The 25,541-nt window shown below is 44.3% G+C and overlaps 1 protein-coding gene and 1 pseudogene across 1 annotated transcript; one reads left to right on the top strand and one right to left on the bottom strand.

Moving 5' to 3' along the window:
* Positions 1-7,578: 7,578 nt before the first annotated feature.
* On the top strand, positions 7,579-9,859 carry LOC113837602 (heat shock transcription factor, X-linked member 3-like). Its single transcript, XM_027432199.2, has 2 exons — positions 7,579-8,228; positions 9,104-9,859. The coding sequence occupies exons 1-2, from the start codon at positions 7,758-7,760 to the stop codon at positions 9,743-9,745; spliced, it is 1,113 nt and encodes a 370-aa protein (XP_027288000.1). The 5' UTR covers positions 7,579-7,757; the 3' UTR covers positions 9,746-9,859.
* Positions 9,860-18,231: 8,372 nt separating this feature from the next.
* LOC118237664 lies at positions 18,232-19,399 on the bottom strand (annotated as a pseudogene).
* Between the last annotated feature and the right edge of the window lie 6,142 nt (positions 19,400-25,541).

The following is a 25,541-nucleotide window of genomic DNA, read 5'->3' as shown; positions in this document are numbered from 1 at the left end:
CTGCCAGGAAGAAAGTGAGAATTCCCTTTAGATCGCAAATGTAAGTACAGGAAGTCTCCAGAGCACTCCCCTACAGTGAATATTTTCATGTCAGCGGTATAAGGCAAGGCTGTTTCAGGTCTCAGAAATTATTAACCAGGACCAGGCCCTTTGGAAGTGTGAACGAACGACTTATGGCTGAGAAAAGGGAAAACTGCTCTGAGCCTTTGCTGTTTCTGGTGGACTTGGCATGGAGGACTTAGGCTGGGATGTCACTCAGTGGTTGAACACTTGGATAACACATACAACTAGGAGGGTTGTATCCTCATAACCTCAAAACACAAAACCAAAATGTACAGAGAAGAATCATGTGCTGGCACTACAGTTAAAGATGAACACAGCACATGTAGGGCATAGTTTATCCCCACCCTCTGCAAGGGAATCCTGACCCATGTGCTAGAATTATGGGAATGTGAGGCCTAGAACTCCTAGGCAGGGCCTCTTCATCTCTAGTTAGGGAAGAGGGAGCTGCCTACTAGGATAACTTTAAATGCTTGTAATGTGTATTGTTGTTGTGCCTGCATTTTAGGTGTAACACACATGACCCTGGTCCCGCAGAGGACAGTAAAGAGTACCAGATTCCCTGGAAGCCGAGTTATAGATCGTTGCAAGTCTCCATGTGAGTGCTGGAAACAGAACCTTTGTCCTCGGCAAGAGCAGCAAGTGCCTAGTCAAAGCTCAAGCCCCCCAGACAAGTTTAAGTAAAAAAAAAAAAATCATTTCTCCAAGTGTTCATGAGAATGAGGGTGGATGCATGAATGCTTCCGTGCTGACAGAGATACCAGAGGACATAAGTCCAGTTGGTTCTTCTTTCCACCTTGTGATGGCAGGATCTCACTTGTTTTTACTGCTTCATGGTCTAGTCCAGGATGGCTGGCCCTTGAGATTCTGGCGCATTTTGCTTCTCCCATCTCACCAAAGTAGTGTTAGGATTATTGATGTACCCTGTTGCATCCCCCTGTATGCAGGTTGCAGGGAAGGAAAGAGATCCTCAGGCATAAGCAGCTACCACTTTCATCATCTGATTCATCTCCCCAGCCTTAAGATTGCATTTTAGCTCAGTTTTCTCTAGTGCAGTTGCAACCCAGATTTAAACATGTGTCCAGGGAGTGGGAGGATTTAGTGAAGTTTATTCGTGAAATATCATTCGGGATCCTTAGCTATCCTGTTTCCTACCTTTCCCTGTAGTTCTCCTCATACAAGGCACTTGCACCAGGGCTTTTACATATAGGACACATATTCTAGCCTTGTTGACAAGCAGCCCATTAACCAGGTGAAGACCCTGAGGTTCCCAGCATTGGGAAAGTCCCTGATTGCTGCCTAACAAATGGGAGGCCTGAGAGGAGGCCAGAGATCTGCAGGAACCCATAACTCAGGCAGTTCTCACCTCTACCAGACCAAGGGCAGACTTCTGACAAAGAGAGGGCTATTCCTGGCTCTCCGTAACGTCTTATTTGTGGTGTTATCATCAGCACAGCATCTGCACCTGAGTCTATTGTAGTTTCAGCTACTGACTGAAGCTCTGCGATCACTGCCCCACAGCATCTTGGGCCAAGGCCTGGCAGTGAAACACCACTTGGTGAAAAACGTGGGAGCATATATATCCAAGTAAAAGGCCCGAGAAAGCTGAGAAAAGTTCCAGACATGGAGCCAGACACACCTTCCTAGCAACCACAAGCTCTCAGACATGAGGCTCAACCCTCCTGGAAGAGAAATGGGCTGCAGCCCAGAACCAGTGGGGTAGCCTTCTGGACAGACCTGAAGGGCCTGAACTAGCCACCAGCACCACATGCTAAGCAGAACCGCAGAAAGAGATTGCAGATGCACAGAAGGGCAAAAGTAATATTTTCCTGGCTCCATGGTGGGAAGATGCCTCAGTTTCTCTCACTGGCTTGTGAATGTTCCAGTATGACCACCTCTTCCTGTCAGGTCAGTCACCGAGGGTAGCCTGTCCCTTTAAGGCTTGGCTCATCTGGTCAGAGACTGGCTGCAAGAGTTCCATACAGCCTGAATTGGAGTGAAACAACCAGCTACCCAAGAAAATGGCTGCACCCCAGCGTTTTCTGCCCCGCAAAATGGTCAACACCCCCTAAGTCAGCTGGAAGAGCAGTCTTGATGATTTGGCACCCCATATTCCTGCCCTGACACCCCATGTTTAACCTCCCACCTTTAAATAATAATAAGAGGTGACATCTGGCACGGTACACACACTGGCTTTAAGGCAGATACTTAGACAGCTCAAGGGGCCCTGCATTGCTTGGCTACATCATGTATTACGTGACTGCATTAGGACTCTGGACACATGAGCATGTTTTCCTCTTATGCAACTCCCTCCCACCTGGTCCCTCTTTCCATTATTGCTCCCGGTCAGCACAACACACCCATCCAAATAGCTCAGCAGGGAGCCAGAGAACCCTACACTGGCTAGTTTTAAGTCAACCTGACACAGGCTACAGTCACCTGAGAGTAGGGAACTTCAACTGAGAAAATGACTCCATAAGGTCCAGCTGCAGGCAAGCCGGTAGGGCACTTTCTTAATCGGTGATTGATGTGGGAGGGCCCAGCACAGTGTGAGTGGTGCCATCCCTGGGCTGGTCCACTTGGGTACATTAAGAAAAACAAGCTGAGCAAGCCAGCAAGCAGTGCTTCTCCATGTCCTCTGTATCAGCTCCTGCCTCCAGGTTCCTGCCTGTTTTGAGTTCCTGTCCTGATTTCATTCACTGACGAACAGTGATGTGGAAGTGTAAGACAAACAAATCTTCTCCTCCCCATGTTGATTTTGGTCATGGCAAGTCATTACAGCAATAGAAAACCTAGCCACAACAGCCATTGGTACCAAGAGTGGGGTACAGCCAGGACAGACCTGACCATATTGTTTTGGAGAAGATGGTCGGAGGACTTGGGACCCTTGGTCATTGAGTCTTCTAAGTTTGGTGAGGTGTTTGGTGAGAGCTTGGAAGAAAAGAATGTTAAGACAAATGCAGAGGATGGAAGCCTGGACTGTGAGGTTCCAGAGGGAAGTAAGAGGGTCACATAAAGAGTCTATTGGGGCCATCTCATATTTTGACTTCAGAATCTGTGGTTCTGGTTAGCTGGTGAAGAATCGGCTGTGATTAGCAAGAGACAAGAGGCAGCGAAGCAAAACCTTTGCTGCACTAGGATAGTCAATGCTGGTCAGATGGAAGTGAGAAATTACTTTTGATCAAGAAGAGACCAGTTTCAGCAAGGTGAAATTTTGCAAGGAGTGTTTCCTGAGACTTAGCACACAGAAGCTGTGTTTCAGAAGTGGCCAAGGCTCGACCTTGGGCTGGCAGCTGAACTTGGTAGAATAAGAGTCACCCAGGTGGTACCAGATTTGAAGGCGTGAAGGGGTGTGTCATGGAGAACAGGTGAGGCTTGGCACTGTGTGGCAGGACCGGGATACCTAAAGAGAGCCCTGGAGAGACTACTATTGGTGAAAGTGAAGCCCAGTTGCAGCAAGAGGCCCTAGCATTTTTGGAGATACCAGTACCACGAGATGAGCACCAGAGCACCATATGGAGTGTGGCTAGCCAGAGCCTAGAAGACAAAAGCCAGAGAACTGACCGAAGCCTTTTGGAGGAGCCCATAAGACCACTGCCTGGCTCCCAAACATGGAGGGCTGGGTGGTTTGAACAGTTGGAGTTGGTTTTTACTATGTTCAGATTGGGACTGTGCCATGGCTCTTCCCTCTTGAAGTAAGGAAGCTGTGCTGTCTAGTCTTGTGTCACCTTGACACACACACTGGAGTTATTTGAAAGGAAGGAACCTCAATTGAGAAAAGGCTGTAGGGGAAGCTGCCCACTTAGGGGTATGCCTGACCACGCCCTCCTGACACCAGATAAAGTGGGAAATTACCAATACTGAGCCAAGTAGAAATATAAGGGTATTTAATAGGGAAAAGCCTTAGTTACAGAGCGACCTAGCCAGCTGGCCTGGCAGCAGTCTGTACAGCAAGCTGAAAAGTGAAACTGAAAGCGAAACCCAGCCACCTGAAACTCTCACTCTACATCACCCTGCCCACCCCCTAAGTGGGCAGCTTCCCCTACAAAGGGCCTGCATAGGACCAGGCAGTAAAGCATTTTCACAGTAATTTATGCGAGGGGGGGGGGTGCAGCCAATTGTGGGCAGTAGGACTCGGGATTAAGAGATAGATGGCTCTCTCTGAGTTCTAGGCCACCCAGATGTATTCGAGAGTGAGTCAGGCTAAACAAGAATTATAGCTCGCACCTTTAATCCCAACATTAGGGAAGTACATAAGACAGAAGCAAGGTCTCAGAAAGGCATTCATTCTCCAGCCAGGCTGAGGAAAGGTTGCAGTCTGAGGCTTGGTGACAGCTCATGGAGACAGGACCAGTCCATTCAGCCTGAGGTAAAGATAAAAGGCTAGTGGCCTTTTCTTGGCTTTTCTGATATTCATCTTGAACCCCAGTATCGGTCTCTGGGACATTTATTTATTTGTGTTACAGACGTCCCTGGGCTGGTGCTCCTGGATGGTATAAGAAAGCAGGCTGAGTGAGCCAGGGGAAACAGCCAGTAAGCAGCGCCCCCCTGTATTTGGAAGTTTCTGTCCTGCCCTGACCATTTCCAAATCACTGGCAGCCACTTCTCAAATAACTGACACGGAGAAGGACACTTAATATAAATTACAAATGCTTAGATGAGAGCTCAGGCTTGTTACTACCTAATACTTCCATTTTTAAATTAGCCCATATATTTCTTATCTATGCTGTGCCGTGGGGCTCATGGCTTGTTATCCCATTTTCTACATGTCCTGCTTCCTTGCAGGCTGGCTGGCATCTGCCTTGACTCTGCCCTTCTCCTGCCCATCATTCTCCTGGTTTGATTTTCCTGTCTATGATTCCTGCCTGGTTACCAGGCAGTTAGCTTTTTCTTAAACCAATCCGAGTGACAAATCTTCACAGTGTACAACAGGATTATGCCAAAACACCCCTCCATGGTCTCTGCATCAGCTCCTGCCTCCAGGACCTTGCCCTGTTTGAGTTCCTGCCCTGACTTCCTCCAATGATGAACAGTGCTGTGGAAGTATAAGCCAAATAAACCCTTTCCTCCCCAAGTTTCTTTGGTCATGGTGTTTCATCACAGCACAGCCATGGAAACCCTACCAAATACAAGCATTTAACTTTTTCTGATTTTACAGGAGAGCAAGACAGTAAGCGTCATCCCTTTGTGGCCTCTGCATCAGCTCCCACTTCCAGGTTTCTGCCTTGCTTGAGTTCCTGTTCCGACTTCCTTAAATGATAAACAGTGGAAGCTTAAGCCAAATGAATCTTTTCCTCCACAAGTTTCTCTTTTCCATGCTGTTTCATCCCAGCATTTGTAACCTAACCGTAAGGAAGACAAGCCCCATGTACCCTCCCCAATCCAAGGTTGGCTACTGAAGGGCCCTGTCTCACACAGGCCCAGTGAAGACACCCAACCTCTGCTGTGAGATCTTGTTTGCGATTGCTGTGTCTCAAGCTGAAGACAGCACTTCCCACCATCATCTGGCGGTGACATTTCTCTGGCCCCTGTTGCTCAATGTTCCCCGGCCTCCCAAACGCTTTAGGTGGGGTGGTATAAATGTCCTGCTTAAGGCTGAGCGTTCAACCATTATTTATTCTGGGCATCTTGAGGAGCTGTGAATCTCTACATTCAGTGACATTCACTGCAAAGAGAAGCTTCTCTAGTTAAGGTTGATGAGAGTAGCATTTACCTATGGGTACAAACAAAAATACAAAGTGAAATTTGGTGCAGTCCTTGTCCTTATATTTTAAAGCATGGGGATTTTAAAGAGAGGGATTGTGGGACCTCAGCCCACTGTGTCTCTGTTCCTTCCTGCTTTGAATTGTGAGTAGTTAGTTCTGGCAGGATTCCTCACCCTCACAAGAGGCCCCCAAACAAGGGAGTAGAATAAAATGATTGCACTGAGACACTGCCTCAGGCATTTCCTTCCAGGAACAACAAGTAGTAAGACAGTAAGGCCAGGACAAAATACCATTCTCAATCTTAAGGATATTTCTATGCATGTGTGCACATATGCCTGCATGGGGAATTTGTGCGTGTGCAGTGTGTGTGTGTGTGTGGGGGGGGGTGAATAAATATTATCCAAGAGAATGTGGTTATCAACTTGATAGTGGTTGGGCTCAGAGGGGTTCAAGGGAGAGTTATTCAGAGCAGCTAGAGGGAGGAGAGAAATGAGGTAATTTTATATCAATTTACAACATTTTTATAAATTATGAAAAAAGAAAAACCACCAAAGAATTTGTGTAGGAAATAGGATATTGCTCTGTAATTAAGTGACAAAGTTTGGTTGAGAGAAAGCTATTGAATCTAAGCCACCTCAGAGACATTCTGATGGTTCGACTTTATTTCTTATCTTCCTAGTGCAAGGTCTTAAAGGGAAGTACATTGTCACACTCCTCCCACTATGTTGTTTCAATCTAAGAGAACATGAGTTGGTAAAACTTGGTTGCTCATGCTGAGGCATCTCAACAGCCCCAGAAACAGACTTCTTGATTGTAGGCTTATGAAGTCTGTGGAAGAAACAGTCAATGGAGCAAGTATGAATCTAGACATGGGGCACGCCTAATGTCTAGAGAGACTTTAGGCTGAAATACACCTGTAGAGGATCTTCTTCAAGCTCTTATCCTATTCTTTGAGATAAGAGGGGAAGAACCCTCTTTGTCCTGTCCCCAAACTGAACACATACACACACACACACACACACACACACACACACACACACACACACACACCATCACAAAGCAATGGGCTGTCCTTCAGAGGGGTACAAGTGTACCACATAATGGGCCTAGGCACAAAGGACCCTTTCTGTCTGGGTTGTGTCTTTTCAGTGTAAGTCTTTATCTTCTTGCATAGATTGATACTAAAGACATGATGTCTCCACTGGGTCAAGTCCTCTGGAAGGTGAGTTTCAGTTGAGCTTACCACCCTACCTCACACACAGACACTTATCTGATCATTACAAGCATCCTGGTTCCTTTCAAGTTTGAATTACCATAGTCATGTATAGCTGAACAAATAGGGTCTGTCCTGGGTATAAAATATGGTTAAATCAGACCTCAAAATCGTGTGTGCCTTGGAACATGAAAATGTCATATTTTGAGAAAAGATGGAAGAGAGTGGTACTTCTAAGGAGAATTGGTGGCAGGCCTGGCGGCTCACAGAAATTCAAAGTACATGTGACCTCTTAATCAGGTAACAATGTGTAGAATACAGTTAGATCCACACGTCCTACTTGGGCACAGCACTACTCAGGGGACAAGCTGATCCAGTTATAGTGAAACACCTGAGCAATCAGGGACCTAAGAAACAGCTTCCTGCCCCCCCCCCCAATCCTGAGGAGTGACGAAGAAATGTCAATTGTTTTTCAGAACTGATGCAGGGTGGTCCAAATGTGCCTGCCAGGACACAGGAGACTATTCTGAAAATCTGCACAATCTTATACACTTTTTAAAACTCCCCTACACTGAGACAAGTCTCCTTCCCCAGACTGGCTGTGGGCCACCCGTGACATCATATGACAAACAAAGAGAATTATGACATCAGCAGATGATTGCCTCACTACTGGTGCCAGAACTCAGTGGCCACAGTTGGTTGGCTATCTCTAGCGCAAGGAAAGGCTGATTGGAGTATCTGCGGGGAAGTTTACTGGTTTACAGTCGAAAATACTTCTGATGTCCAGTCAGAATGTGGGGATGGACTCTGCCACCAAGATGGTCCTACCTGTAGGGCAAAGGCCAGGAAGAGAGAACCAATCTAATTCTTCTGAGTCACAGGTGTATAACAGAGAGAATTTGTTGAGGCAAGGTGACCGAGTTGGGATACAAGACGAAGCTGTCCAAGGGGGCCAACTTACAGCGAATGAGGAAGGTAACACCAACCTCTTTCAACAGCCCTTCCCCAGGAAGCTCTGGACCATCGTGCAGAACGAGACCTTCCAGTGTTTGAACTGGAGTGAAGACAGAGACAGCATCACGATTAAGGTAGACATGTTTCAGAGAGAGGTCCTTCACCGCAGAGCTACAGGGAAGATTTTTGAAACGAAAATCCTTCAGAGTTTCATTCGCCAGCTCTACCGGTATGGGTTCAGAAAGATTCGCCCAAAGGATTCCTCACTCCTGTCGAGAGTGAGCAGAAAAATGATGGTAAAGTACAAAGTTGTTCTTTGTCTCCTACTTGTGCTGATGAGATCATTTTCCTATCTGCACATCCCAGGAGTAAAGTGCTTTAAGCTCCTCATTTAGCAGACTATGTTGTTTACTGACTGGTGAAAGTAAGAGACTTTGACATTAAACTCCGGGCTGCCCCATAGATGTTGGCAGGGAGGCAGACAGTCCCCGAGAAGCTAGTTAGTGTCACATACATATTCACCACCTTCACCTATGTGATGGGGGAAGTATTTCTGTGTATGCTTATCTTATTGATTGTTAATTAAAATACTGTTTGGCCAATGAGACAGCAAGTAGACGGGACTAGGAGTCAAAGACGTTTCTGGGAAATGTAGTAGAGAAGTGCTGATCCAGGCAGGAAATGACATAGCAAGGAGACTCATATTTAAGCGAAGGAGAAACAGGAAGGGTCCCTTTTTCCAGTTCGTCTCCTCCAGCGGCAGGATGTGAGCCACTGGCAAGGAGGAATGCCAATAAGGCATCCGAAATGATAAGTCTTATAAAATATATAGATTTATGATAATTGAGACTGAGCTAACAGAGGAAGAATCCTAGTCATTGGTCAAGCAGCTTTGAACCTAATACAAGTTTCTGTGTATTCATTTGGGCCTAACTCAGACGGGAGGCTGGCGTAAAGCTCACACGTGGCGGTGGGGCTCAGGAGGCTTTTGGCAGGAAGATTTATCGTAGCACCTATGAATCATTTCTCTTTACTGGGGTCCTTTGTCATCACATAACCCCTCTCCCCAGCCACTTCAGTCATTTTCTCCACCTCAAAAATGACCAGTGTAATTCGGTGGGGTCGCTGTAGCTGTATTACCAATTGGCTTACCTAGGCCATTTTGTTTCAGGTCTACAGAACCTTCAACTTTCAGAGAGACAAACCAGAGCTCCTGAAGATTATTAGGAGGAAGAAATGGGTGAGCAAGGCAACATCTCCAGTCCCAAGTGCGGTTGAACAAGGGCAGGATCCAAAGAAGGTGAAGCTTTTACCTCCCGGACTTTACCAATGGTTCCAAAAGAGAGAGCACGATGGCATGAAGTCCCAGCAGCGGGGGCCCAACAACCAGACACCAGCAGGCAACCTTTCCACCCGGCTTTCTAGTACATACAATCAGAGCAACATCCCTGAAAGTGTCCCAGACAACTGTCCACCTCAGCAGACAAGTGTCCCATGTGGAGAGGGCACATCGGATAATGCTACAGTCCCTCCTTTAGCTACGGGGCATGTGCCCAGTAGCTCCTCACGGTACCTCAGGTATGGCTATATGATGTCAATGTATGACACCTGCTATTCCATCCTGAAAGCTGCCCTCTCTGCCATATCCCTAAGTCAGTCCACTGCAGAGGAAGGGGAGGAGGAGGAGGAAGAGGGAGAAGATGATGAGTGGGAGGACCAAGAGGAGGAGGAGGAGGAAGAAGAAGAAGAAGAACAAGAAGGAGAAAACTCTTGTATGTTCTGTGGGCTGTTCAAAAGCCAAACAACTTCATAAAGTCACAGTCCAGGGAAGACCAAAAATTCAGAAAGTTTTTCCGAAATGAACCAAGTTTTGTTTTTACTAAATAAAAATAGATCTCGAGTTGGTAAATAAACATCTTAAATTTGATCCCGGAGTCTGTGTGCTAAGCTTTCTAACCTTGGGCTGTGTTCTCAGGGCCTTGGCTTCTACACCATTGGGTCCTCCTTGCCCTTTCATGGACAGCAGCAGCATTTTCATGCCCTCAGTCACGTGGGCGCTGAAGGGTGTGGAAACTGAGCTGCTGTCGTCACCTCACATTATTCTGGTATCTGGAAGCAGGAGACTCCTTTCCCCTGGGTCTGCACTCCCAACAGAGGTCACCAGGAAGTTTCTGAGCAGGAGCTGAGGGTCACTGCCAAGTATCCTTTAGCCCTGTATAAGCACACCTGAAATTAGCTGCCTGTCCGCTAGGGGTGAACACTAACTACTGTGAGAGCCAAAGCTATAAGTTTTAGTCCCTCTGCCTAAGAGTCCCTAAAACAAAACAAGCAAAAGAAACACCTCTAACATGAAAGCCCTTGTCCAAGGACAGGTAATTTCTGAGATGCTGGAGGCTGTTGTTCGTATAAGATAGCAAGCCTTATGTTTCCAATCCCCTAAACAAGGTTATTTGACTCAACTGCACAGGATATATACTTGACCACAGGTACATGGCAGGTGTGTAGGTAGGAAGTATGTCAGCAAGTATGACTGATCCCGATTAGACAAGGTGTGATGTACATAGCCTTATGTGTTTGTCATATTACACTAATCAAAATGTAACTTGTAGCCTTTTTCTGGGAACCCTTGAATGGACATGGCCAGGGTTCATCATCCTGGCCAGTATTCAAGTAAAGCTTATTTCAAACTTGGTTCAAAAGTGTGGCTATGTCTTACTCTCTCCTGGTGGGATGAACCACCACTATACCCTGAATCCTGAGGTACAGGCCATTCCTCTCAGCACTTGGAGCGGGGCAGTGTAACTACTGGACTCATAAGGAAAACAGACACTAGAAACTTTGCAAAAGAAATGGCAAAATGCTGCTACAAAATATCTACCATATAACTCTTCTCAAGCAACCTCAAGGAATCATTGCTAGATTTAGGACTTTTAAGATAAGGAATGGTTGGGTGAGATCCATCCTTCCTTGCCTGGGGGAACCTCTCCAGAGGGCTCTTGTGCTGTGGAAGTATCCGACATTGTTGGGCTCCTTCATCTGCAGTAGGATGATCCTTCTGTATGCTGTGAGTACATATTGTTCTCATCGGTTGACAAGAAAAGCTAAATTGGCCTATAGCCAGGCAGAATAAAGCTAGGCGGGAAAGCCAAATGCAGATACAGGGGGAAAAAGAAGGGCAGAGTGGAGAGAGACATGAGCCAGTTGCCCAAGAATCAAGATGCCTGAGGACCACTAAAGTCATGGCCACTTGGCAAGACATAAATAGAAGTGGGTTGATTTCAATGTAAGAGCTACTTAGCAATAAGCCTTTGATACAGGCCGAATATTTTGTAGTTCATATCATGCCTCCGAATATTATTTAAAAGTGGCTGCTGGAAGTGGCGGGAAATAGAAACCTCCGTTTACACCTATAGATTCTCCTCTCCATTCCAGATTTGCCAGGGCACTGGTGTCGACTCAGTGCCTGATCCCAGTCTTGCCATCTGGTCCCCTGGATGCTGTTCAGGCACTGCCTGGGTTTCCACAAAATGAAAGACTCGGGAAAGCACATCCAGGGCTCCAGACACTAAACACTATTTATCTGTGCAATCCAGACAACAGTTACTGCTACTGATAACTAAGCTTCAGCACAAGAGTCATTTTTCTGGCAGTTTTCCTTTCCCCTAAAGGCCAAGGTACTTGAGGCTGTTTCAGCAAAGCAAGGGAAGCACAGCAGGAGGAATGTCCTCACTGCCATGCCCTTTGAGTGCATAGCGCTATGGGTGGTTCAGGTAACAGCTCAGAGTGGGCCATCCTCAGCATGGCAATGGTGGCTCAGTGTTGCTTTGGCTTTAGATTTTGAACTGTGATGGTGAATTGTTGAGTTGCGTGGGCATTACTTTGCTGCCATCTCAGCACCATTATATCTCTGCTCCAGAGCCCACAGTGGTCACACCCTCCTCCCAAAAGGGAAGAGAAATCAAATCCACTTGGAATATATCCTTTTCCTCTGTCCTAGGTTTGTGCTTCTAGTGCTTTGGGTTCTGAAACTGAGTTCTGGTGCTTCAGTTGCAGGTTGGTTAACACCATCTTATTTTCCAGGGCCACTACCTCATCAGCAGCTAAGAGTTCTGTGCACTGCAATGACTTCTTAATGGAATACAAGCCAGGGATTCCAAACTAGAGTCCTACAGTGGTTTCTATTCCAAATGCCAAGGCTGCATGTATGGCAAAAGGACCACCAGGATTGACTTGTTGGGATGCAAGGGCAGCCTTGTCACCACAATGATGACAGACAACCTGGATTCTTCTCACTGACCACTGAGGATCTGACAGATTGCATTCTGAAAAATCCAGCCTGTGAGGTAGGGGAAAGGGAACCCATAAAGGAAGCCTCTTTTTCCCTACATCTGTATGTGAAACTCTATCTAGGGAGATACAGTTATCTAGAAACTGTATCTAGCTCTGAAGAGAAATTATCAACTTTCTTTTGTCACATCCTTCATGTTTGTCCTAATAACTATGCCACTTGAGAAAATTGATTATCTGTCCAGATGCATGCTGCTTCCTGTGGTCCTTTACCCAGAGGGAAGGACCCTCGAATTGCTCTGACTAGGAGACCAAGCCCTCTGTTCCCCCATGAAACCTGTGCTTCTAGCTCTTCTGGAGAGACAGCCAGTTGTAGCCAGATTTCATGTGGTCATTAGATGGTCAATTTTAGTTGGTGTCACTGAGTCAGGATTATTGGGAACCTATCTTCAAAACTGGAGCCAGTACAAAATGGCTAGTGAGTACCAAGATGGACACCTGGAATAAAACTGAGTTTCTTCAGGCATCACATGCGCCACTGGACTAGATCATATGGATCAAATCATTGATTCACATTTAATAGATCTTAAAGTTGATACATTAATTGTGTTGCCCTTTTTATTTTTATTTTTTAATATTATTTTATTTTATTAGTTCAAATTAGGAACAAGCTTGCTTCAGATGTCAATCCCTTCTGCCTCTCTCACACCTCCCCCCCAACATCCCACCTGCCCTTAGTCATCCTCCCTCCACTCCCCAGGCAGGGTAAGGCCCTCAAAAGGGGCACCCCAAAGTCTATCACATCATCCTGGGCAGGCCTAGACCCTACCCCATGTGTCCAGGTCAAGAGAGTATCCCTTCACAAGGGATGGGCTCTCAAAATCCCTTCTTTTTTTTTTAAGACCTTACATATTTAATACAGTGCGGTACGTCTGTACAAATAGAAAGAAATTGAGTTCAACATTTCTAGACCAATATGGCTGTTAATATTTGTACAATGCCAACTCAACATGGTAAACTGGGATACTTTTTTCCAAAGTTGACAGCACAACTAAATTTTCCAAAAATTCAAATTATATATGTATATATATATATATATATATATATATATATAAAGACCAATAATGGCACTATGTTATGCATCAATAGCAGCAACAGCTTTTCCAGGTTTTGCAGTCATTTGGGCAAAACTGTAGAGACATCCAGCAGTCTCCATTAAAAAAAAAGTAAAAAAAAGAATACCAGAAAAACAGCAGAGTTCTGTTACTCTTGTGGTACCCGGCACCATTTTTTTTTTTAAATTAGCTTCTCAATCATCACCTGGAAGGACAACATTCTAAGCAACATCATTAAAAACAGCTCTGATAAAGCACGGTCACTACTATGTATCATAAAGCAGGTCCACATATGAATGAGTACGTATCATGTTTGTCTTTTTGTGATTGGGTTACCTCGCTCAGAATGGTTTCTTCGAGTTCCATCCATTTTCCTGCAAATTTCAAGATTCCATTGTTTTTTCTGCTGAGTAGTACTCCATTGTGTAAATGTACCACATTTTCTGTATCCATTGTTTGGTTGAGGGGCACCTAGGCTGCTTCCAGTTTCTGGCTATTACAAATAAAGCTGCTATGAACATTGTTGGACAGATGTCCTTGTTGTATGAATGTTCTTCTTTTGGGTATATGCCTAGAAGTGGAATTGCTGGATCTTGTGGTAGACTCATTCCCATTTTCTTAAGGAGTCGCCATACTGATTTCTAAAGTGGCTGTACAAGTTGGCACTCCCACCAGCAGTGGAGGAGTGTTCCTCTTTCTCCACATCCTCTCCAGCATAAACTCTCATTGGTATTTTTGATTTTAGCCATTCTGACAGGAGTAAGATGGTATCTCAGAGTTGTTTTGATTTGCATTTCCCTGATGGCTAAGGCTGTTGAACACTTTCTTATGTGTCTTTTAGCCATTTTAGATTCCTCTATTGAGAATTGTCTATTTAGTTCTGTATCCCATTTTTTAATTGGATAGGTTGGTGTTTTCAAGAATAGCTTCTTGAGTTCTTTGTATATTTTGGAGATCAGCCCTCTGTCAGGGGGGTTGGTGAATATCTTTTCCCAGTCTGTGGGCTGTCATTTTGTCTTGCTGACAAAGATCTTGTTTGTGTGGTGCTTATGTTCAGGAAGCGGTCTCCTGTACCGATTAATTCAAGGGTATTTCCCACTTTATCTTCTAGTAGGTTCAGTGTGGCTGGGTTTATGTTGAGGTCTTTAATCCATTTTGACTTAAGTTTTGTGCAGGGTGAAAGGCTTGGGTCTATCTGCAGTCTTCTACATGTTTGCAACCAGTTATGCCAGCACCATTTGTTGAAGATGTTCTCTTTGTTCCAGCATATACATTTGGATTGTTTGTCAAAAATCAGGTGTTAGTAGGTGTGTGGGTTAATATCAGGGTTTTCAACTCTATTCCATTGGTCTACCTGTCTATTTTTGTGCTAATACCAAGATGTTTTCAGGACTATAGCTCTGTAATAGAGCTTAAAGTTAGGGATGGTATTGCCTCCAGAAGTTCCTCTATTGTACAGGGTTGTTTTGGCTATCCTGGGTCTTTTGTTGCTCCATATAAAGTTGAGAATTGTTCTTTCAAGGTCAGAGAAGAAATGTGTTAGGATTTTGATGGGGATTGCATTGAATCTGTAGATTGCTTTTGGCAAGATTGCCATTTTTACTATGTTGATCCTGCCTATCCAAGAGCATGGGAGATCTTTCCATTTTTGGGTAGCTTCTTTAATTTCTTTCTTTAGAGACTCAAAATTCTTACGGTACAGGTCTTTCCCTTTTTTGGTTAGTGTTACTCCAAAGAATTTTATGTTGTTTGTGGCAATTGTAAAGGGTGATACTTCTCTGATTTCTTTCTCCACCAATGTGTCATCGGTATTTAGTAGGGCTACAGTTTTTTTTTTTTGAGTTAATCTTGTATCCTGCCACTTTGCTGAAGGTGTTTATCAGCTGTAGGAGTTCCGTGGTTGAGTTTTTCAGGTCACTTATGTAGACTATCATATCATCTGCAAATAGATAGAGTTTGACTTCCTCCTTTCCGATTTGTATTCCCTTGATCTCTGTTGTCTTATTGCTCTAGCTAGAACTTCAAGAACAACATTGAAGCGGTATGGAGAGAGTGGACAGCCTTGTCTTGTACCTGATTTTAGAGGAATTGCATTGAGTTTCTCTCCATTTAATTTGATGTTGGCTGTTGCCTTGCTGTATATTGCTTTTATTATGTTGAGGTATGTTCCTGTTATCCCTGATTTCTCCAGGACCTTTATCGTGAAGGGGTGTTGGAGTTTGTCAAAGGCTTTTTCGGCATCTAGTGAGATGATCATGTGACTTTTTTCCTCAGTCCGTTTATATGGTAGATTATATTGATCGATTTTCATAAGTTCAACCATCCTTGCATCCCTGGGATGAAGCCTACTTGATCGGGATGGATGATTTCTCTGATGTGTTCTTGGATTCAATTTGCCAATATTTTATTGAGAATTTCTGCATCAATATTCATGAGGGATATTGGTCTGTAGTTTTCTTTCTTAGTTATGCCTTTGTGTGGCTTGGGTATCAAGGTTATTGTGGCCTCAGAAAAAGAGTTTGGTAATGACCCTTCTGCTTCTATTGTGTGGAATACTTTGAGGAGAATTGGTATTAGCTGTTCTTTCAATTTCTGGTAGAATTCTGCACTAAAGCAATCTGGCCCTGGGCTTTTTTTGGTTGGGAGACTTCTAATGACTGCTTCAATTCCTTTAGGGTTTATAAGTCTATTTAAGTCGCTTATCTGTTCTTGATTTAATGTTGGTAAGTGAAATCTGTCCAGAAAATTGTCCATTTCCTTTAGATTTTTGAATTTTGAAGAATATAGGTTGTTGTGTCCCCCTATTCATTCCTGATTTTATTAATTTGCATGCTCACTCTTTGTTGTTTGTTAAGTTTGGTTAAAGGTTTGTCTATCTTGTTGATTTTCTCAAAGAACCAACTCTTCGTTATGTTGCTTCTTTGTATTGTTCTCCTAGCTTCCATTTTATTGAATTCAGGCCTCAATTTGATTATTTCCTGGCATTGCTCCTCCGTGGTGTATTGGCTTCTTTGTTTTCTAAAGCTTTCAGTTGTACTGTTAATTCTCTAGTGTGATTATTCTCCTGTTTCTTCATGTGGGCATTTAGCGCTATGAACTTTCCTCTTAGCACTGCTTTGAGAGTATGCCATAGGTTTGGATATGTTGTGTCCGCATTCTCATTGAATTCTAGGAAATCTTTAATTTCTTTTTTATTTCTTCCTGGAAACCATGAATTGTGCAATTGGGTGTTACTTAATTTCCATGAGTTTGTAGGTTTTCTGTAGTTCTTATTGTTGTATTCTAATTTTAAAGCATGGTGGTCTGATAAGACATGGGGTTATTTCAATTTTTTTTGTACTTCTTGAGGTTTGCTATGTTGCCAAGTATGTGGTCAAGTTTAGAGAAGGTTCCATGTGGCACTGAGAAGAAGATAAATTGTTTTGTATTTGGGTAGAATGTTCTATAGATATCTGTTAATTCCAATTGTGCCATAAATTCTATTAGTTTTTTTTTGTTTCTTTGTTAAGTTTCTGTGTGGTGTTCCTGTCCAGTGGTGAGAGTGGGGTGTTGAAATCTCCCACAATAAGTGTGTGCAGTTTTATGTGTGATTTGAGTTTTAGTAAAGTTTCTTTTACAAACGTGGATGCCTATGTGTTTGGGGCATAAATGTTCAGAATTGAGACTTCATCCTGATGGATTTCTCCTGTGATGAGTAGGAAATGACCTTCTTCATCTCTTTTGACTGATTTTAGTTGAAACCCAATTTATTGGATATTAGGATTGCTACCCCCGCTTGTTTCTTGGGTCCATTTGATTGGATGATCTTTCCCCAACCTTACCAGTCAGTTGTGATTCTGATAGGTTTGCCTTTATAGGTTACTTGACCTTTTTCCTTTGTTGCTCTTAATATTTTCTCTTTGTTGTATATGTTTGGTGTTTTGATTATTATGTGGCAAGGAGACCTTTTTTTGGTTCAGTCTATTTGGTGTTCTGTAGGCTTTTGTATTTTCATTGGCATGTCTTTCTTTAGGTTGAGTAAGTTTTATTCTATGATTTTGTTGAATATGTTTTCTGTGCCCTTGAGTTGGATTTCTTCACCTTCTTCTATGCCTCTTATTCTTAGGTTTGGTCTTTTCATGGTATCCCATATTTCCTGGATATTTTGTGTTAGGGATTTGTTGGACTTAAGATTTTCTTTGGTTGATGAATCTATTTCCGCTAGTGTCTTCAAGTCCTGAGATTCTCTCTTCCATCTCTAGTATTCTGTTGGTTTACTCACATCTGTAGTTCCTGATCATTTACCCAGCTTTTCTATTTCCAGAATTCCCTCAGATTGTGCTTTCTTTTTTCTTTTTGCAAACATACAAATATCTATTCTCTCCATGTGTCAGTGCCCATTCATCATAGATTTGGAAATGGGGAGAATAGATTCCCCCTAAATTGCAAGTCAGTAGGTGTTACTTTACAGTTAACTTTAGCAAAATTCATACAAAATAGTAATTAACAATGATCTTCTTTACTTGTTAACTCACAAGGAAACACCTCCAAAACTGCATTTTTGTTAGTTTCTGTACTAAAATGTAGAAAAACTGAACTACACAAATATTGAAAAGTTAAAAATTCCTTAATTTTTCATTCCTGGTACCACTACCACAATTTACAGGGCAATATACCTGATGTAATGAAAAGAAAAAGAAAAAGAAAAAGCTACAACAGATAAAAGACCTCAGGAATGTACATCTAATTGACACTACATTGCATTAATCAATAGCTGCACTTTTTGCAAACTTGGCTATGACAGTCCTGAACAAGAAGGGTTTCCTGTTTAAGCTGCAGTAACTTTTCTTTCTGACTATGGATCATCGTTCCTCCTGTGGCAGATTTTAAGGTTCCTCTAATGCATTTAGGATTACTGTCTCAAAGTAACCAGCAGCTTTCCTGACAACGCCTCGCTCTCTCTCCTGCTAAGAACTGTAGCCCTTTTCTGCTGTATTTTTAAAACCTTCTGCTACCATATCCACCACTTCCACCACCAGATCCATAGCCACCACCACAGGGACTGCCTGAGCTTTCCACCAAAACTGCCCCCTTTCATGGGTCCATAATTTGATTTCCAAAGTCATTATAGTTCCCAACACCACCACAGTTACCACCACCAAAATTTCCTCCTTCATTGTAACCATCATCTCCTCCTCCACCACCACCATATCCACCACCTCGGTTTCCATATCCTGGTCCACCACCACCACAGCCCCCTCTACCACTGTAACCAGGACACCACCATAGTTGCCACCATCACCTTCAAATCCATTATCTCCGCCATCACCGCCTCCGTAACGACCTCTGCTGCCAGCACCTCCACCACCATAGCCTCCTCTTCCACCAAAGTTTCCACCACGACCCAAATTACCTCCACCACCTCCAAAGTTTCCTCCATGACCCATAAAGTTGCCAGATCCACCTCCACGACCTCTCGGTGATCCAGCAGACTGCATCTCTTGTTTAGAAAGGGCCTTTTTCACTTCACAATTATGCCCATTAATAGTGTGGTATTTCTGAACAACAATTTTATCAACGGTGTCATGATCATCAAAAGTTACAAAAGCAAATCCTCTCTTTTTCCACTCTGCCTGTCTTCCATAACTTCTATGGTTTCAATCTTGCCATACTTTTCAAAGTAGTCTCTCAGGTTATATTCTTCTGTATCTTCTTTAATACCACCAACAAAAATTTTCTTCACTGTTAAATGGGCGCCAGGCATTACAGAATCCTCTCTGGAAACAGCTCTCTTTGGTTCCACCACACGCCCATCAACCTTGTGTGGCCGAGCACACATTGCAGCATCCACCTCTTCAACACAAGAGTAGGTCACAAAACCAAAGCCCCTGGAACGTTTTGTTTGGGGGTCTCTCATTACCACACAGTCTGTAAGTGTGCCCCATTTCTCAAAATGTTCTCTTAAGCTATCATCTGCGGTTTCAAAGCTCAGACCACCAATAAACAGCTTCCTCAACTGTTCTGGTTCCTTTGGATCATGGCCCTCCATTTTGAGACCGGACTTGCCTCTTCCAACTCGAGTTCAATATGGGCAGATTGTGCTTTCTTTATTGTCTCTATTTCAGTTTTTAGGTCTTGAACTATTTCTTGTGTTTTTTTGGTTTGTTTTGTCTTCCATTTCTTTAGGGATTTTTCTCATGTCCTCTTTGAGGTCCTCTATCATTTTCCTGAAGATGTTTTTAACGTCATTCTCTTCTGGTTCATCTGCATCGTGATGTTCAGGTCTTACTGGTGTATGGTTCCTAGTCTCCGGTGGTGTCATATTGGGTTTTCTGATGTTGGATGTGCTTTTACCTTGTCCTCTTCTCGTCTTTTCTTCGGGTGGATGTAGCAAGAGTTTCTTGTTCTCCTGGTGGGTGTGGGACTATGGTTTCCTTATGGTAGATGCAAACAGATCCAATACTCTGATGTGGGTCCTCTTCTCGTGGATGGAGGTGTCACTGTTACCCGGTTGTTGGCAGTGTTCGGGCGTGCCAGGTCCCGCTGGGCCGGCAGTTGGAGGCGGAGCTGTCACTGGGCCTCAGGGTGTTGGATCCCGCTGCTGAACTCCTTATGGCAAGCAGGTTGCTTGCATCATCGAAGCAAGCAGGAAGCAAAGCAGCGAAGACGAGCAGGAACCAGAAACATCCCCTTGCCTACCTGGGCAGGCAGATGGAGGCCGAGCTGCCTCTGGGTGCTTGGTGTTCGGAACCTGCCTCGGCCGAACTGGGACCTGCACGAAGGATGCTTGCCTCAGATGACTCTGAGCAGTGATGATAAACCGGAACCGGAAACAGTTCCTGGCCTATCTGGTCTGGCGGATGGAGGCCGGGCTGCCTCTGGGTGTTCGGTTTTCGGAACCCACCACCGCCGAACTGGGTCTGGCACGTTGGTCCCTTGCGTCAGATGACTCTCGTGATGCCCTTTTTAATTCCTGTAAGTAGCTGGTTTATGATACATTGGCCTATTACCATCCAGAAGTAACAGAAGGACAGGATTTTAGTCCCCTCTATTCCTCGCTGGCTCTAGGAGGTGGAGTTTGGGGAATTGAATTGTAGGGTCCCTGATTTGACATTTGCAAATGATGCATGAAAATGGATGCACAATGCACTGTGAGGGGGAAATAAGCATTTGCTTTACCCAGGTAAAATTTGGTAACCATGAAGTGAGTCATTCAATCAGATCCCAGTCCCCCCTTGTGAATAATCCTTCTTGAAAGTTTTCCTAACTCTTTGATCTTGACAGGTTTATAATACTGAAGTATTCTTCAGGCCAGTATGTGCTTTGCTGTGCATCATTTGCCCATTTTGTCATAAAAGGGAAGTGACTCCGTTTTGTAGAGGGCAACTAGTTTCCTTTGCTACTAACATTCCGGCCTTTTGTTAATCAAAAGGAGAGATGTAGTCTTTTCTGTAAATGCTTCTCAGCTGAAAGTATGGTTAGTAGGGGCAGCAGTGACTTCAACAGGCAGGACAATCAGAGGATCTAAGTCTCTCTCTCTCTCTCTCTCTCTCTCTCTCTCTCTCTCTCTCTCTCTCTGTCTCTCTCTGTGTGTGTGTGTCAATGCCAGCCCACACAACTGTAGTACCTTGACAATTCCAAGACTCCCTCCTTTGTGTTTCCTTTGACCTGGCTACCTCTGTCAGCACTATCTTGTGGGTGCCTTTCTCTGGATGCCGCCACTGTAATCCTATCCAGTGAGTATCCCTGAATTGCACAGATAGAAGTCAGCCCAACCTCAATTCTTGCATTGGCCTGTCATTAAGCAAAATCTCATTGACCTCCAAAGGGAGAAGCAGCAGTTCATCCACGTTGGTGGGGTTTCAGGGCACATAGGGGCTGTAATCAGGGCACTGAGTTCACAGACTAAGGTCAGGGAGGGGAGGGGCCATTTGGAGCATCACTGAGGATTTCTACTTCTCTGCAGGCACACTTAGAAGGAATGAGGATGGCAAGCTGGCAAAAGCTTGGGCTGGCCCTGCTCTGATTATGATACCCACAAGAATGGAAAGCATAGCCAGAGGTATGGTCCGTGGAGGGCAAAGTGCACACAGTCTTTCCCAAAGGTTCCTTGTTCTCTTCTCTTGGAAGTGGATCAGGGTCACTGGGTAGCCTTGTGGTCACCAGGCAGCATCATCTTCTAGCTCACAGGTCATGCCTCCACCTTCAAGTCAAATGACCTCCACATCAGGTCAGGGGATGATTACACCATGGAGAATGGTTTGTTGGGCCTACCCCAGGTGAAAGAAAATGTTGAGGGTATTTAAAAGCGTTGACTCAGATGCCTTTGCCCAGGCTCTGACACTTCCTTAGAAGGTCTCACGCAGACAGTCTATGTGACCACTGAACCATGCTTCCATGGCCACTAGGAGACAGTATTAGGACATGCTGGCCCTGAGGATCTTTGGAGCTGCAATGAGAGTAGTAGGCAGGCTTTTCTTGCTGAGGTAGCAGGTAGGTATAGTCAGAGCTGTTGGTGCTGAGGTTAGGAGTCTAGGGAGGAGCCTGTGTGGTAAGGTGAGCATTGTCGGCTGGGCTGATTGTGCTCGAGTTGGAGTAGTGTGATGCTGTGCATGTTGTCATAGTATAATTCTGTGCCTTCTCAGTGAGAAATCACTGTATAGTTAGAGGAAACCGTACAGGAAAAGCCATTTACTAAAGTGCCTGAATGACTGGGGATAAAGGGCAAATAGCAACTAACTTGGGCTCATAGGAGCTCACAAAGTCTAAACCTACAGCCATGGAGCCTGCATGGGACTGACATAGGCCCTCTGCATACATGTGGTAGTTGTGTAGCTTGGTTTTCTGGTGGGACTCCTAACAGTGGTAGAAGGGGCTGTCTCTGACTCTTTTGCTGGCTTTTGGGATCCTATTCTTATTGAGTTGCCTTGCCCAGCGGTAATACAAGGGGAAGTGCTTATGTAGTCTTACTGCAACTTGATATGCCCTGTTTTGTTGATCCATGGGAGGCCTGCCCTTTTTGAATAAAAATGGAGAAGGGAAGGATTGGTGGAGGGGCAAAGGAGAGGTGGGAGGGAAGTCAGGGAGAGAGGGGGAAAGGGAAACATTAAACAAAAAGCAACAAACAAAACAACAAGATCCAGCCTAGAACAGAATATTTTACTAAGTCGTATATACTTTAGGCTTACGTATTCCACGAACACTGCCAACCTTAAATCTCTTTTGGGTTCAAGTCCCATGTGCTTTGTAAAGGAGTTTCTATGTAGTCACACCATAACTTTTTTGTGTACCTGCAACTGGAATAATTGTTGCATGGAAACCATTTTCCAAATTCTCTTGTGCTTAAATATGTTTACAATAAACCGCCTGGCATCACACTCCCCAAAATTTGATCTAGGTTGATGAAGTCAGTCTGAACCAAGTTTTCATTCTCACCTCTTCAAAGATCATTGCCTGCCTTGACAACTGCAGTGACACCTCTGCTAGCACCTTTTGTAAGTGGATGTCCTGCCTGGCTCTATTCTGCCTAACCATTGTTCAAATCAGCTTTATTTATCAACCACTAAAAGCAACACATATTCACAGCATACGGAAGGACAGCCCACATCAACCTTTAATGTGGGGCAACTAACCTTCGGAAAAGGTAAGGAAAGTTTTCCTCAAATTGAAATTAATGGGTTTGAGAAGCTCAGGCCTCTCAGTGTAAAGGGTTCATTACCTTAAGTGATAGAGTGGAATCAATATGGGTGCTCTCAGTCCTCTGAGACAAAGCATATTCTAGACCACATGAATGGTTTTGTCGACTACTTTGACCAACTGTGTCTTTGTGCACTATGAACCTGGACAACCAACTACTCCTGATCATGGAGAAATTGTGGATCTTCTGCCCACTCTATGAAAAGTTAGTGATCCTTGCCCTTTGTTTCTCACTTGAAATACGAATGCAGTGAAACAGAAAGTAACTCATGTGGAAGCCACAGGTATTTTGACAAGGCAGCTCATGTTTGAAGGAGCTGGCTGGTGAATAAAGATTTTCTATTGCCTTAAACCCATGTCTGAGCAGTCTTCTCTGGTGAATACCCCACAATATTTCTGGAGGCCCCATCAAGATGTCAGAGACTGAACTTTGGACACCAGGAGTCTCAGAGCCTCTTGGAGCGAGGAAGAGCTCAATGATCAGGGGACTCCTAGGGGATGCTCAACTTTAGATGTTCCAGGCCCCAGGGCTCCCTTTGGTTAACCACAGCCTAATGCATCGGAAGTGTCTGTCACCTTCACACCAAAAGGAAACAAATTAGAAAGTCATCTGGTTTGTCATCTCTGGAAGTAGGGCTGGTTAAAGTGCTTTCTGTTTGTGCCAAACAGCATGTACCAGTTCAAAGAGGCTACCCTGATGACTGCCATAGGTTTGAGTTAGTTTTGTCACATCTAACTAAGCAAGTAAAAATTCTCCTTAGGATTTAATTAAATTTTTTATTATATTTTACTTACCTCCTCCCCCCCTGTATGTAGGAGGTGGGTTTGTAAGGCATGACCCACATGTTCTCTCCTGTTGAAGGCTGGATTGACCATCTGAGGCTTTCCCTGAGGCCCTGATGTTTGGGGGAAGGAACATAGCTCCTTCTCTAAACCAGGAATATGCTTGGTGGAGCCAGTAATCATCTGGGGCCAGGGCCTTGGTGGCTCATCCCCAAGGCCTTGACATAAGCAGCAATATGCCGCTTGATAGAGCTGGTAAAGGCCTGGGGCCAGCTCTTCCCACCCTATGGGCCTATGGTTATCAGTCCCAAGATTGCTGTTTGCTCTGGTCTGTTAGGCTCTTGAGATACCCTGTGTTCTCCTTTTGTGCCATTGTTTGATGAGTTTATTTTTATTGACTTTGCCCCATTTCTCACCTATAAATATATAAGATGCTATACTTTTTGAAGGGGTGGTTCAAGACAGGGTTTCTCTATGCAGCCCTGGCTGTTTTGAAACTCGATCTGTAGACCAGCCTGACATTGAACTCACAGATCCACCCGCCTTTGCCTCCCAAGTTCTGGGACTAAAGGTGTGTGCCACCATGTCCAACAATGCTTCTCAATAAGTTTGTTTGGCATAAGACATACCTTATGCAAGACTTCCTAACTCCAGCATTTATCTTCTCTGTCTTTTATCTTTTTTATCCTTAGCATCTTTTCGCACCTTCCCCTTATGACCTAGTCACTGAACAATGACCCGCAGGTTCAGGTCAAACTGGCACCTGAACAAGGATACCCAAGTACAGGAGAAAATATATATATATATATATGTATGTATGTATGTATGTATGTATGTATGTGTGTGTGTGTGTGTATACTTATACATATAAGCAATACTTATATAATATGCATAGAAATACATATAATATTTTATACACACAAACATATATATGTATCAGCAATATATGAGAAGTCATGACAGGAAGACTGCTTGAAAAAAGAGGTGAGGAATCAGCAGTAAAACATGGGACAGCTAAATTCTAAAGAGAACTTTTCCCCCTTTAGATGCTTTGTTTGCTTCTACACTCTAAAGCACTTTAAAAACTTCTTTATTTTCAAACTGACATCCTCATTCATGGGGTCTAGAACAGTCCTAGGTTGGTTTCTCAGCTATCAGTCAGGGGTCCATGAGCTCCCCCTTGTTCAGGTCAGCTGTTTCTGTGGGTTTCTCCAGCCTGGTCTGGACCCCTTTGCTCATGTCTCCTCCCTCTCTGCACCTGGATTCCAGAGTTCAGCTCAGTGATTAGATGTGGGTGTCTGCCTCTGCTTCCATCAGCTGCTGGATGAAGGCTCTAGGATGGCATATAAGGCAGTCATCAATCTCATTGGAAGAGGGTATTTAAGGTAGCCTCTCCACTATTGCTTAGATTGTTAGTTGGGGTCAAACTTGTAGATCTCTGGACATGTCAGTTTGGCGGTCTGGGCAATCTATGGGGCCTCTGGTAGTAGATCAATATTTATCCCCAGTATACGAATGGACTTTAGGAGCCCATTCCACATAGAGGAATATTCTCTCAGCCTAGACACAGGGGGAGGGCCAAGGCCCTGCTCCAAATGATGTGACAGACTCTGAAGATCCCCATGGAAGGTCTCCCCCTCCATGGGGAGCACAAAGGGTTTGAAATGGGGGTGGGGGGGCAGGGGAGGAGGAGAGGGAACTGGGATTGACAACTAAGAAGCTTGTTTCTTATTTAAAATTGGTCTAATT

Source organism: Cricetulus griseus, chromosome X (genome assembly GCF_003668045.3).
Source record: "Cricetulus griseus strain 17A/GY chromosome X, alternate assembly CriGri-PICRH-1.0, whole genome shotgun sequence".
Lineage (NCBI taxonomy): Eukaryota > Metazoa > Chordata > Mammalia > Rodentia > Cricetidae > Cricetulus > Cricetulus griseus.
Note: the sequence above shows the minus strand (reverse complement) of the source record. Positions and strands in the feature narration are given on the sequence as shown.